We start from the raw sequence: 13,184 nt of genomic DNA, 5'->3' as shown, positions 1-13,184 counted from the left end.
TGGAGGAGTGAGCCTCCCCTAAGAAGAAATTATTCATTCAGTGGACCCCCACCCACAAAAAGGATTCAAATAAAAAAAAAATTAAACATTTCAAACATTTATTTCCAATCTTTAAACATTTTTAAAATTAATATATTTTGGATATTTTGGTTTTCAAATGTCCTTAAACATCTGCCTTTCCCTCTTTTTCAGTTATAATTCCATTAAATACCCCTTTTTCATATTTTTTGGCCATTTTACAACTTCTTTTTGCCTCTTTTTCCCCATTTTTCCACTTTTATCCCATTTTTGCCCTTTTATGCCTTTTGCCCATTTAAACCACCTTTCATCATTAAATATCCCCTTTGTTCAAATTTTTTTGCTCATTTTTGCTACGTCTTTTTGACACTTTTTCCAAATTTTTGCCACTTTAATCCCATATTTTTCAATTTTTTGCCACTTTTCATCCATTTAAGCTACTCATTGCCATTTAATACTTGTTTCCTTTTTTCCCAATGTTTGCCCTTTTTCAGATTTTTTCCCACTTTTATCCTAATTTTTTTTGCCCTTTTTTTTTAACCATTTTGCCACTTTTTTGCCCCTTAAAACTACCCTTTGCCATTACCTACCACTTGTTTCCTCTTTTTTCGACCATTTTTGCCACTCTTGACTGCTTTTTGCCCATTTAAGTCACTTTCCACTCACTTTTTTGTCACTTCTCACCCATTTTTGCTACTTTCTGACCATTTTTCTACTTTTTCTCCCCATTTTTGCCCCTTTTCACCCATTTGTTGCAGCTTTTTGACCATTTTGCCACCTTTAACCTATTTTTATTGCTACTTCAACCCATTTTTTTTTTTGCCACTTTTCACCTCTTAGATTGTGGCTCTTGCAAAAGTATTTTTAAAAAATTTTGCTCTTTGGTTGAGTAACGCTGCTCTATAGCATAGTCCCTATAGTATCTATAACTCTATTCATTTTGCTCCATGCACAGCAGAGGTTCGCAACGCCAATCACCTGCTTTTATGGTTGATGGTTCCGCGCCTCTCCTGAAGCTCTGTGGCGCCCCCCAGGGGAGGCCCGCCTCACACTTTGAAAACCACTGCTCTAGTTAATATATTTTGCTGTTATCCATCCGTCCGTCCATCCATCCATCCATCCATCAAAAGTTAAGAGAACACAAGCCAACAAGGAAATGTTAGAATATCAGCTTTTCATTCAAATTTAAAATTGCTGTAGCAGTAAAATGAAAATACAGAAATTCATTCCAGTTTTGTAAACATTATTTTAACTTGGCACAATCAAAGCAATGCCTTGCAGAAAATCATTGCACAAAAAAAAGGTCAAAATATTGATAAATATGCAAGTTAACAAGTTTTTGCGAGCATTTTCATGCCATCACAGGTCTGTCATGTCAGTGCAGTTCTATCCATTTCCATATATGGACATCCACCAGTAGCAACACTTCCCCAGCATATCACCCCTTTCAGAGTTGTTGGAGTCAGCCGTCTCCATCCGTAATCCTGTCGGCATCTGTTGACTGGTTGCATGGAAAAAATAGGTCAAACATGTCACAGTTTTCACGCTGGAGATTCCTCTGGAGGCCGCTCATCTGGTGCACCTCCTCAGGCTTTCCACGGTCTGCAGGAAGGACCGCTGGGCCTGGTCCTCCTCCAAGGTGGAGCAGTCCTCCTCCTCCTCCTCGATGATGCCACACTGCACACAGCGGAGGCGGGGCTCGCGTTGTCCGGCCCTGCAGACACAAGCCGTGGCCAGAGACTGGGGGAACTCCTCCATCACCAAAGGCAGCAGATGGGCAGGGAGCGTGTCCATGCTGGTCGCCATGCTGGTGAACGGTGGCCCGAAATGTAAAGATGAGACAGAGAAGCTCTTGAGGGAAGTGGATGTAGGACTGCTGATCAGCTGTCCAAAAAATGAGAAAACTGTGCAAAAATACAGCTTTCAATCAGTCAGACTGTTTAAAATTCAGCCCTGATTAACCAGCTTGATGAGATGATTCAGGGATCCTGTTTTTCTCTGTTTCCAGTGTGCTCTTCTCTCTGAAACTGCTGTAAAATCAGTGTTTGAGTCTGAGGAAGCAGTGGACTGTGATCACCACTCGGCTCCTCTTCATATATATACATCTCTGCAGCCCACTCGTTTCTTCCTTTGGGCATCCCTCCACACACTCTCCCCTCCTACATCCTCACTGATGACACATTTCCGCAGCTTCCATACTGGTGCACCGGAATAATCTCCCAGAAACTGTTGGCATGGGAACCGGACAGCGATGTTTGGGAGGCAGGAGGCAGGACGTGAGAAAGCGACACATTTTGTAAGGGCTGTGAAAATGACAAATAATGGTAAAAATGACTCAGGGAAGTAATACGAGCTGATGAAAGCTTGTAAAAGGGTGTTACATAGTAAACATAAATATCAAGCATTTTCATTAGAAAGACTTTGTGGACTTTTACAGAGATTTAACTTGACAAGAAGATCATGAAAGGACATTAAAGAAATTATAACCAGATTTGCCCCTCTGTCAAACTCTCTGTGTATTTAGACTAAAACCTGTCCCCATCCGCGCTGTAATCTCGCTTTTATGAGATTTAAAACACAAGTGACAAGAGAGGTGAAGCCAAGCACAAGAAGTCACAAATGAGTGGAGGAAGTTATTGAAACTGATATTTATTGATGGCTGCAAGGACAAATGCAAAGTAGTTCTCTAAAGTCGGTACATACTAATGGTTCTAGTTTGCTCTGCTTTCACCCCGGACAAATATCTAATACCATTACCCTTGAGGAAAAGCACTAGCCTAAAAAAACAGATGTTGGTCCCTTTTGCTTTATGTGTGAAATGTCAAGAACAAACTTTCCATTAAGAGTAAACACTACAACTTAAAGCTGATGAGATGACACTTCATGAGTGACCGCATCCAACAAACTTACAAAGAGAAAGTCAAAAAGTGAATGATTCAACAAAGCTTGACTGGACCGATGTGAGTATATCCGATTGCACAGACAGAAAACTTGAGGTCTATGTACATTTAACAGACTAATCACCACACAAACTTGATCATTTTCCCAGGATTTAATGATCCAAAGAGATTTTACTGCAGTTGAGAGAATTTTATGACAGTAAATGAGACCAGAGTCCAACACGGGTAGCAACAATGATTTTAAAAAGCTATTTAGGATGTGACAAAATCTTTCCCACCACCCTCCTCCTCCTCCTCCTTTGGCTCAGTTCTTTTTTAGGCTGGCTGCACACTAGACAATGGGCCTTTCTCAAACTGCTCCCTCGTCACTCCCACTCCAGTACGGAGTAAACTCCATCTGATCATGAATGAAGACTCCTCGGTACAGGTGGGGGTTTTACAGCATGTTGCATGAGTTTATGCCACTGAAATAATAAGTTGTCCTCGTAAATAACACTGGGAGGACTTCCTGAAATCACACCAAAATACAAAGGAAAAACTACTCTGAAATTTGGCGCATAAAGGCCCAAACATACTCGAGCGTACTGTGAGCAGAGGGGACTCCGCAGTCATCAGAGCTTCCATAGTCAAGCGCACTGATGCGTAGTAGTTTCCTGTGAAATTTCTGTAAAATCCTACATTTTCCACAGTCCTTGCGCGTTGTTAACATTTTTCTGTCATGGCGTCCTACACTGACGAAGCCTGCTGGTTTTGCAAAGCAATAAAATTAAGAGACGGTGGTATGTACGGCCATTAAATGCCACAAGAAACGAGGAAGGGCAGTGTGCCATGTTGGTGAAGGACATGCAAAGTATTGACGTGGAAAAACATTTTCAATACCTCCAAATGACACGTTAAAACTTTGATGATCTAGTTGGGTGCCTAGCCCCACTTCTTCTCCACTCTGGGAGTCACCGCTGGTTGGAAATATCACAGTCATCATTGATATTTGATTTTCTTCCGAAGTCCCACAGCTAATATGAAATCAGGACTATAAATGACAGGTGTGTGCCCTTTCAGTCTGGTTTATCCTCTAGTACAGGGGTTCTCAACGTTGGGGTCGCGAGACACTGAGGGGGGTCTCCAGATACCTTAAAAATCTAAAAACACTTTCTAATAACACTGTTGCCACTTTACACCAATTTTGCCAATTTTTTTTTTTTTACCAATTTTATGATTTTTTTCCCACCCCTGCTCTAGTATGTGTGTTTGAAGGATCCTACTGTTTAAGATAATCTCACACCTATGTCTGTGGCCTCCCGAGTTTTTAAACTTGCTTAAGATTATTAAAATTGTCAGGTGAGCAGCCAGCCTTACAGAGCCTTTTCATGATTTTCATACAAACGTTAGTAGTTTGGTTTAACTGGACACAACCCTCCTTTCACCAGCTCCTACCGTGAAGAAATAAATACAAAACAAAATGACAAAAAATAGATTGGTCTTGGTCTTAGGTTGGTTCTCAAGAAGAGAGGAAAAATATCTGAGTGCTCTGAAGCTTCTGAAAACAAAAATTGAAAAACATAATCAAACAGTTGAGATAGCTCTTTTCACAAACTTTGAAAATTCTGTTAGTCAGAAATGGTTCAAGTGCTCTAAAAACATTAGCAGTATGTAAATAATAACCCAGAGTGGTGCTAAATAGCTTTTAATCAGCCCAAACAGCCAATAGCCAGTTCACAGGAGGATCAGACATAACAAGGACATCCTCAGACACCCTAATTATCTGTCTCCGTAACCATGCAGGCTAAATTTCCTATGATGTTTTGCAGACAGATGGACAGCTTTGGGAATTGTTTTAGTTTCCATGTTAGTGTTCCATTTATTAGAGATGATCACTCAGAGAGGATCGCCACTTTGTTCAGTATTTTTCACACAACTGTTTCAGATGGAAAACATGTGGCAGCAACTGGGGCCAGTTTCGCCTCATCTATGACTGGGAGCATAAAGGGGGAGAGGTTGCCCAGAAACTGTCATATCCCCTCCCCGTGGTCCGTGATGATGATGGTAGTCGGACGAGTCGTTAACACAGACGGTCTCCCCCCTCCTCTGTCTGCTGCCGCACGTCCGTCTAGCCCTGCTTCTGCTTCTTGAGGTAACGAGCGCGCTGGGACAGACCCATACTCATCACGTAGCTGTTGAGGATCTTGGCAGGGAGCAGAGCTGTAGTCACCCAGCCCTACAGAGGGAAATTACATGGTCAGCTGGTGGCATTTACAAATAACAGATTAGCATTCATTATTAATCTTCAGCCCACAGGAGCAACAACTGTGGCAAGCAAAATCTGACATGGTGTTGTTTTTTTAATGTCATACAGACACTTTTGTACAAGTTTTCACAGTATCTTCACTCTCGTAGGTCACCTTTTTCATTCTTAGGGTTTTTCATCCTCACATCAATGATCTAAGAGGGAAATCAACAAACTCTATGTTAAGCTTAGTCGACAGACGACCTGGAGGACCAGAATCATACACTGAAAATGATAACCTGACACGCCAGATGGATTTCTTTCACACATCCATCAGGAAAAACCTCATATAGACAGTGTTTGGGAAAGGGCAGAGCCTTTGAAAAAAAAAGAAAAAAAAAATGATGGGCGATCCTATAGGGCCAAAATCTGTCTTAATTCATGCCCAATACAAAAGGTATTGGCAACATTAGTGAGATTGTCACAATTTTCCATACTTTTAGATGAAATCAACATATATCTAATGATTATGTGGTTTCAAAATGTACAGGAACCTAATGATCAGTCAGATTTTTGACCAGCAGAGAGACGGGGTGCTGTTTGGTTGAATACATTGACAATATTTAGAAAAGTAGATGGAACTGGTAGGAGTATTTCTCACCAGTTTCACCCACTTTCTCCAGTGTTGGCCATGTATTTCTGTAATTTGGTCATTGTGCAGACTGCCTGCAAACGCTGATAATCAAAAACACTAAATGACCCAATACTGGGTGTTTAGGAAGTCTCATTTCTTTGCAGCAGTATTAAACTAGTATCATTTCACTTCAACATGAATTATGATTGCTCTGAAATTAAATATGCTAATTCGAAATGTCAAAAAGATTATCTAATCATCAATGACCACTTGTGTTCTTACTGTAGACCAGGGGTGTCAAACTCAATCACAGCAAAGGCCGAAATCTGAATTTAGGTCTAACCCGAGGGCCTAACAGGGTCAAGATTTAACCAAAACTATCAACTCCTGTTTTCACAGGTAATGAATTATAGGGAAAATTAAACAGTGATGATAAAGGATTTTAAGATTTCTAAAAAAAAAAAAAAAAAGTCAAAATGATTAAATATTACAGCATCAATGTTACTGTGTGTCCATGTCAAATAAATGCTAAACAAATAACACATGAGTTAAAGGCTCAAAATCTGAGATTAAAAAGTCAACTTTATAAGTCCTAAAGGTCAAAAACAAGTCAAATATATATATATAATATAATATAAAAGTCACCATAAGGTTTTAAAAGGTTTTGAAATATGAGATAGAGACTTAAAATCATGAGTTTAAAGGTCAAGATATGAGATGAAATACATAATCAAGAGTTTAAAAGGTCAAAATAGAAGATAAAATTCAAAATTGTGACTCTAAAAGTTCAAAATATGAAGTTTAAAAAAGTTAAAAAGTTTAAAAAGTGAAAATATAGGATTAAAAGTCAAAGTTAGGACTTTAAAAGGTCACTATATGAGAGAAAAGGTCAAAATGATGAATTTAAAAGGTCAAAATATGAGAGAAAAGGTTGAAATTATGAATTTTAAAGGTCAAAATATGAAATAAAAAGTCAAAATCCTAAGTTAAGGTCATAATCTTCGGATGCAAAATGACAATATGAAATGAAAACACAAATTAATTTCTCTCCCTCATTCCTGACTATTTCTACTCTCTACTTTTTCAGATTTTTATAACTTAACAAGTTTTTTTTTCAAGTTTAAATTTACATTTTTATACTGGAGGAAATCTGCAGACCTCATTCAGATGAGCCACTTCTAATCAAAATATGAAATGATCTTGCAGGCCGGGAACACTGCACCGTGGGCCGCATTTGACCCCTGGGCCTTGAGTTTGACACCCGTGCTGTAGACAATCTTTGATCATTATGTACGGCATATTGAAAAAAAATATAAATTTAACCTGAAACCTTAATATACAGTCCAGCCCTGGTCAGTTGTCAAACATGTTTAACTTATCCTGCAGGACAGTTTCATCAAACTTGAATCATCAGACATTGTGCAGTAGGCGGTTGAAATTACAGCAATAAAATCTTTCCTGCTTCAACCATAATGTCCATTAACTCGGCTTTAACTCAACAGCTTCACAGACAAGAGCGTGGCAGTTCTAACAGCCGAGGAAACCCCCCGCTGTCTTTAATTCTCTTCTTAAGTAAAGAGCAGTTTTATGAAGCATCGTAAATGGTTCTTTCATTGACTTACAATCCAATTACATTATTATCTTCAATACTTTTTTTCCTAAGTGTATTCTTCTCATGCAATGTGCCAATTCACTTTAAAGCCCCTTTTTAAATTAACCAGGGTTACGCATGATTAAAATCAAGGTGAAAATAATAACGGACGATGAATTTGATTCATGGTTAAATGTGTTGAAACTCTTAAAAATGACACATTGACTGTAGTTAGAGAGTCTTTACAAACTCTGTAAAAATAGAACTTTAAAGTTGGTAGATTCTCCTAACATTTATCCCACCTGGGGGCTCAGTGACATTCTACTTTAATTATTGTAAGCCGGTGCTTTTCAACCAGTGGGTTAGGACCCTAAAGTGGGTCATGGGGCTATCTTAAGTGGGTTGCAAAGAAAAAGACCTGAAAAAAAAAAGTGGCTTAAGGTCGATGATGAACAAAAGCCCGAAATTGGCATGCATCCCTATGTTTAAGTTTACTCCGTTTTGCAGTGAAAAAAGTAAATTTTGTTTGTTTCTAAGAGTTTTGGGCTTGCTCGTTATCTTGGAATAAAAAAACACCCCATGACGGTGTCTGTCACAGATGCCAGACAGTCTTTCCTGGAAAGTTGTTAGATGGAATTGCTGTTCTTACAGGATGTACAGTCATGTGTTTTATCTGATCTCTTTATATGTTTTTGTAACTGCAGGGCAGAGTCCAAGACAGCAGTAGACTTGATCTGGGAATTGGAGGGTCGCTGGTTCAAGTCCCGCTCGGACCATATCTGGACTTTGGCCTAGGGCCTGGTAGCTGGAGAGGTAGCAGGAAGCCCCGACAGCTCTGGGCAGCGCTTCAACGAGAGCAGCATGGCTATCACTCTGTCCATTAGTGCATGAAGATCAAGTTTGTGCATGTGTATTTGCATGTAATTCTGCTTATGTGCATGTTCAACAATAGTAACCCTGCAAAGCAAATGGATTCGCCTGTTTCCGTGTTTCTCACTGGTGAATGCATCTTGCAAAGCTCCCGTCTGACCTGTTTGGGCCCGGTTAGAAAGTGACAGGACCAATCAGCGTTGAGGGGCAGTACTTTCGGGCGCGACGGTGTCGTGACATAATCGAGCAACAAGAAGAGGCTGGTGCAATTATGGCGGAAGAGATTAGCGTGGATGCTGCTAAAGTACCAGTTTTATCAGAACTTGACAACATTTCTTCGTTAAAAGAAGAAAAAAGAACAGCAGTGAGTTGTTTTCTTTTCAAAAACAATGTGTACTGACATGTCTACAGTCGCCATGGTTCGCATTATGCAGTTCTCTATGGAGTTTAGTCCTCGATAGTGGCTACGTCACGTGATTTTTTGCTCTGATTGGCTTGTAAAGATGTTCATCCAATCACCCTCCAAGTTTTTTTGCAAAGGCTCTGCTCTTTCCCAAACACTGTCTATGAGTGGTTTACCAGATGGATGTGTGAAACACATAATTTTTCTTTGTTAACATGTGCCTATTTGGGATGAAAAGTGGACCCTGTGTGCAAAGACTTTTAGAGTGTGTGCTTGGCTGTCATCAGTGTTCCACCCACAAAACAGGAATTCTGATCATAAATGCTAAATATGATTAATATTTATAATTTTATCTCGGTGAGGCCTCAATTGCCTTTGAAGCAGATGGGGGAGGGTAAAATCACTCTAAACAAACCTCACACCACAGTAAAATCTGGCAAGATAATCCATCAGATAATCAGGCGTTTGCTGACCTGGGCCAACAGGGGGGACTTTGGCCAAAAATTGACATGATTACCTTGCAACTTTAAATAAAGTGTTTGCATGCATGCAAGTGCTTCTGCCATTATGTGCTTTTTAAACATGCTTGTGTTGTCCTGTCTTTTCATAAATCATGTGTTTTCCTGCTCCAAACTGCAGCATTTTTCAGTAGGATTTTTTTTTTGGGATATTCTGGGTAACATTGCTCCAATGAAGAGGAGGTGGTGACCAGAACCACTACTGTAGGTCATGCTGTATTGCACGACAAGAAACTACCCAGACAAATGTTTACAGCAGAGATGACAGAACATCTATTGTTTGTGAGAATGTAAGACATTGCAGCTTTGCAACAGTCCAAGTTGTTACTGGGAGTTGTGCAGAGCTGTGCTGCACAACTGAAGGCAGATTATCAGATAATCAGAGCACACACACCAACTGTCTACAGCTTGTGGTTTACTGAAATACAGCGGCTGATGAAAGGAACTATCTGCAGCGTGCTTATGTTATCTATACAAAAACTGTTGACTGCACAGGATCAACAGAGGCTCGTCCGTGCTGAATGGGATTTATTGACCACCTTCATGCTGTAATGGAGGCTGTTGTTCTTTTTATGTTTATCAATAAACATGAACATTGATATTCAGGCCACATAGTTCAACTGCATCGAACGCAACACGGAGGAGCTGGAGGGAGAAAATAACTGCTGCTCAGTGTAACCTCTGCATAAATGAGGAATGCCTCATTTTAGAGTAATTATAGTGATAGGGTGCACACAATGCTGAAAGGTATTGGAGCATCCCACTTCATTATTTCAGAGGAGGCTTATCATGTGACAGATGCTTAGCAACTGTTGACACAGTAGTAATTAAGTAAATGGAGATGAGCAGGTAGGAAGCTAAGTGAATACAGTGAAATTACAGCAGGATGACTGCTTGGTCCTGATTCCATGACCTTATGGAAAACAATACTGACAACAGCCTAATACTGTAACGACATGTTAAAACAAAAAGAAAAAAGAGATTGATATTTGTTTTGAGCATTCAGTGATCCTTGCTTATTTTAAATGCATCTCATTGTGCACTGATATGAACTGATATCTGATAGGCACAGAGGTGACCTGGGATGCATTCATGCAGACTGGACTACTTGGCGTGCATGCTACGGCTGAACGATTTGCAAAAATAATCTGACTGTGATCTTTTCCCTCCAATATTGCAATTGTGATTTAATACGCAATTATTTTTAGGTTCCTCCTTCTATGTGTTGTTCACTAAACATAAGCAATAAATCATTTTATATTAGAACAAGCACAACATTATATAAATCAAACTAGATATAAACAATTTAGAAAAAAAATATCCTAATGCAATTTTGCCTCATACAGCAAATTTGCTTTATTACAGGGATGGTCATTTTTCATATTATTCTTATGCTGATGAAGAAAAACAAATACATGAACGTGCAAAGAAGGATTTTTGTAAAAAAAAAAAAAAAAAAATTTATATATATATATATATATGTATATATAATTTTTTTTTTTTTTTTTAATGTTTGCATAATGTGTAGAGCAGTGGTTCTCAAATGGTGCAGCAGGGCACACTAGTGTGTACTAGTGAGGCAAGTCTAGGTGTGCCTTGGGAACTTGAACAACAATATGTTAATACTATGACTTTATGGCAAGTAGCCTACTGTAACCAGGACTGCTCACAGATATGGCTAAAAAAAAAAAAAAACCCAGAGAATGGGCCCTCCCCAGCTGTGATTTATTGATGATATCAGTATATGTGTGTTCGGATCAGTAGCATTGGTGCTACCATCCTGGCTAACGGTTAACTCATTTAGAGCTGAAAAGCATGGCAAGCTAATTTTGGGTTGTTGGATTGGTTCTTTTGACAGCTTAAACCATTTTGTTGCTTTTTTGCATTTTTGCCACTTCTTTTTACCACTTTTGATCCATTTTTGCCACTTTATTAACGTTTTGCCACATTCGACCAATTTTTGCTAACTTTTTGCCACTTCTTGGCTAATTTTGTTATTATTTGGCCATTTTTTACTCCTTCTTAATCACCTTAAACCCCTTTTTACCACCTTATTGCAACTGTAACCCCTTTTTGCTACTTTTCTGCCACTTGTGATTTGTTTTACCACCTTTTTGACACTTTCAACCCATTTATGCCACCTTTTTGCCAATCCTCACACACTTTTGCCTTTGTTTGACCACTTTTAACCCAATTTCACCCTTTCTTATCACTTTTAACCCATTTTACCACCTTTTTACAATATTTAATCCTTTTAGGCCTCTTGTAACCCATTTTTGCCACTATGTTGACACTTTCAACAAGTTTTTGCCAAATTTAACCCATTGTTTGGCCACTTTTTTTTAAACCAATTTTCGACCATTTCTGCCTTTTTTTGCCACTTTTTGCCCACTTTTGCCATCTCCATGATCCCCCAGTTGGCTGGAGCTCCCCCCTTTATCTCCCCTCAAAGGCCACCTTGACTGTAACATTATTTAAAAAGCCTATTTTGTATCAATTTAAATATTATGTGCCTTGAGATTGTGACTCAACCTTAGGTGTGCCTTGGGTGAAAAAAGTTTGAAAACCACTGGTGTGCAGCATACACAAAGAAAAAAGATATCCAACTGTTATTTTGACATATTTCCAGTTAAAAGTATTGCACTGTCTGAGATTTGAAAATTGCAGCATGCCATATTGCAATTTAATATAATTTGCAATTAATTGCTCAGCCCTAATGCGTGCTCTAACAACTCGAGTGATCTGTAATATTCTGCCAGTAAACATAGCATGGCTCCAATTATGTTCATCCAGCCTTTATGCTGCTATGGTCCTTTATACCTGCTTATTGTTATTATGATTTTAATTATGATTAATATTTTACAACTACTAGCTTTCTAGTTTTTGTATTATGACTCATTAATCTCAATTTATTTATTTTTTATTCTATTTCTTACTGTTTTGATTTATATTCCTTTCTGTCTCATCCTATTATTTTTAACGCTCTTACATTTCTGGTCTTTAGGTCTCTTTTTATGTAAATGGGTTCCTGTGCCGCCTGGATTCGTCCAGGTTAATCTGGGTTTTTATTTTTATTCTTGGTCCTTAATTTTATTCTGGAATTTTATATATCTAGGTTTCATGATGAATTTCTAACTTGACATGTTTTCAGGCTCTATAATGTGTCTACTCAGATGATAATGATGTTGGAGTTACATTGCTGGCTTTAATTTTCATGGGTTCTCCTGTTGATGCGGTTTTGTCTTGTTATGCTCTTAGCTTGTAATATGATGCCCTGTTTTAATTGTGTTTCTGCTTACCGTCAAAGCACTTTGCAAACCTCTGTTATTAACGGTGCAATACAAATAAAGTTCTTCTTATTATTATATTTGGGCAGTTGTTTGCATCAGAGGTGGTAAAGTGACTTTGGAAGCTAGGCCATCACTGAAGACATACTGTTAATGGTTATAATGGATGAATGTACTTAAGTGTAGTCACTTGTTATCTATATGCCCAAAACCCATCTTCAATTCATTTGAGGTCCTTGTTTTTGTCTATAAAGCCCTGCATGGGCAGGCGTGTGAATACATCTTAGACCTGCTCCATCTCCAGTAGATCCTCTGGTCTTCTTGTGGTTCCTCGAGTTCGTTTAAAAACCAAAGGTAATCATGTTTTTGAATATGTGGTGCAAACTCTCTGGAGCTCTCTTCATATTCAGCTGTGCTCAGCTGCTTCAGCAGATGCTTTAAAAAAGGGAGCGGACATCTAAAACACTCATTTGGTTATCTGCAATTTTTCTGTGTCGTTTCATATTTTTGATACTTGTTTTTGTTGATTTGTTGTAACATTTTTGTTGTGGAGCCCTCTGTGACATTGTTATTTGAAATGTGCTTTACAAATAAAATTGACTCATTACTTAATATGCAATCATGCATCGTCTAAGCCCAAATCCACTCCCCCTGCATTGCAAATATTTTAATTTGTTCTGTGTCCTGTGATAAAATAGCTTTTTGTTTGTTTTGTAAAGATCTCAAGGAAAACCCATTA

The 13,184-nt window shown here is 38.7% G+C and overlaps 1 protein-coding gene across 2 annotated transcripts in view; it reads right to left on the bottom strand.

Annotated features, from left to right (window-relative positions):
- Positions 1-2,651: 2,651 nt before the first annotated feature.
- hsd17b12b (hydroxysteroid (17-beta) dehydrogenase 12b) overlaps positions 2,652-13,184 on the bottom strand; it is a 50,015-nt gene continuing 39,482 nt past the window's right edge. For both annotated transcript variants that reach the window (XM_041790440.1, XM_041790448.1), the window contains exon 11: positions 2,652-5,133. In XM_041790440.1, coding sequence (XP_041646374.1) covers positions 4,928-5,133 — 206 coding nt within the window. In that variant the 3' untranslated portion in view covers positions 2,652-4,927. The remainder of the gene's footprint in view (positions 5,134-13,184) is intronic.

The sequence above is a fragment of the Cheilinus undulatus genome, linkage group 1, assembly GCF_018320785.1.
Source record: "Cheilinus undulatus linkage group 1, ASM1832078v1, whole genome shotgun sequence".
In the NCBI taxonomy this organism is placed as follows: Eukaryota; Metazoa; Chordata; class Actinopteri; order Labriformes; family Labridae; genus Cheilinus; species Cheilinus undulatus.
This window is presented reverse-complemented; position numbering and strand designations above follow the sequence as displayed.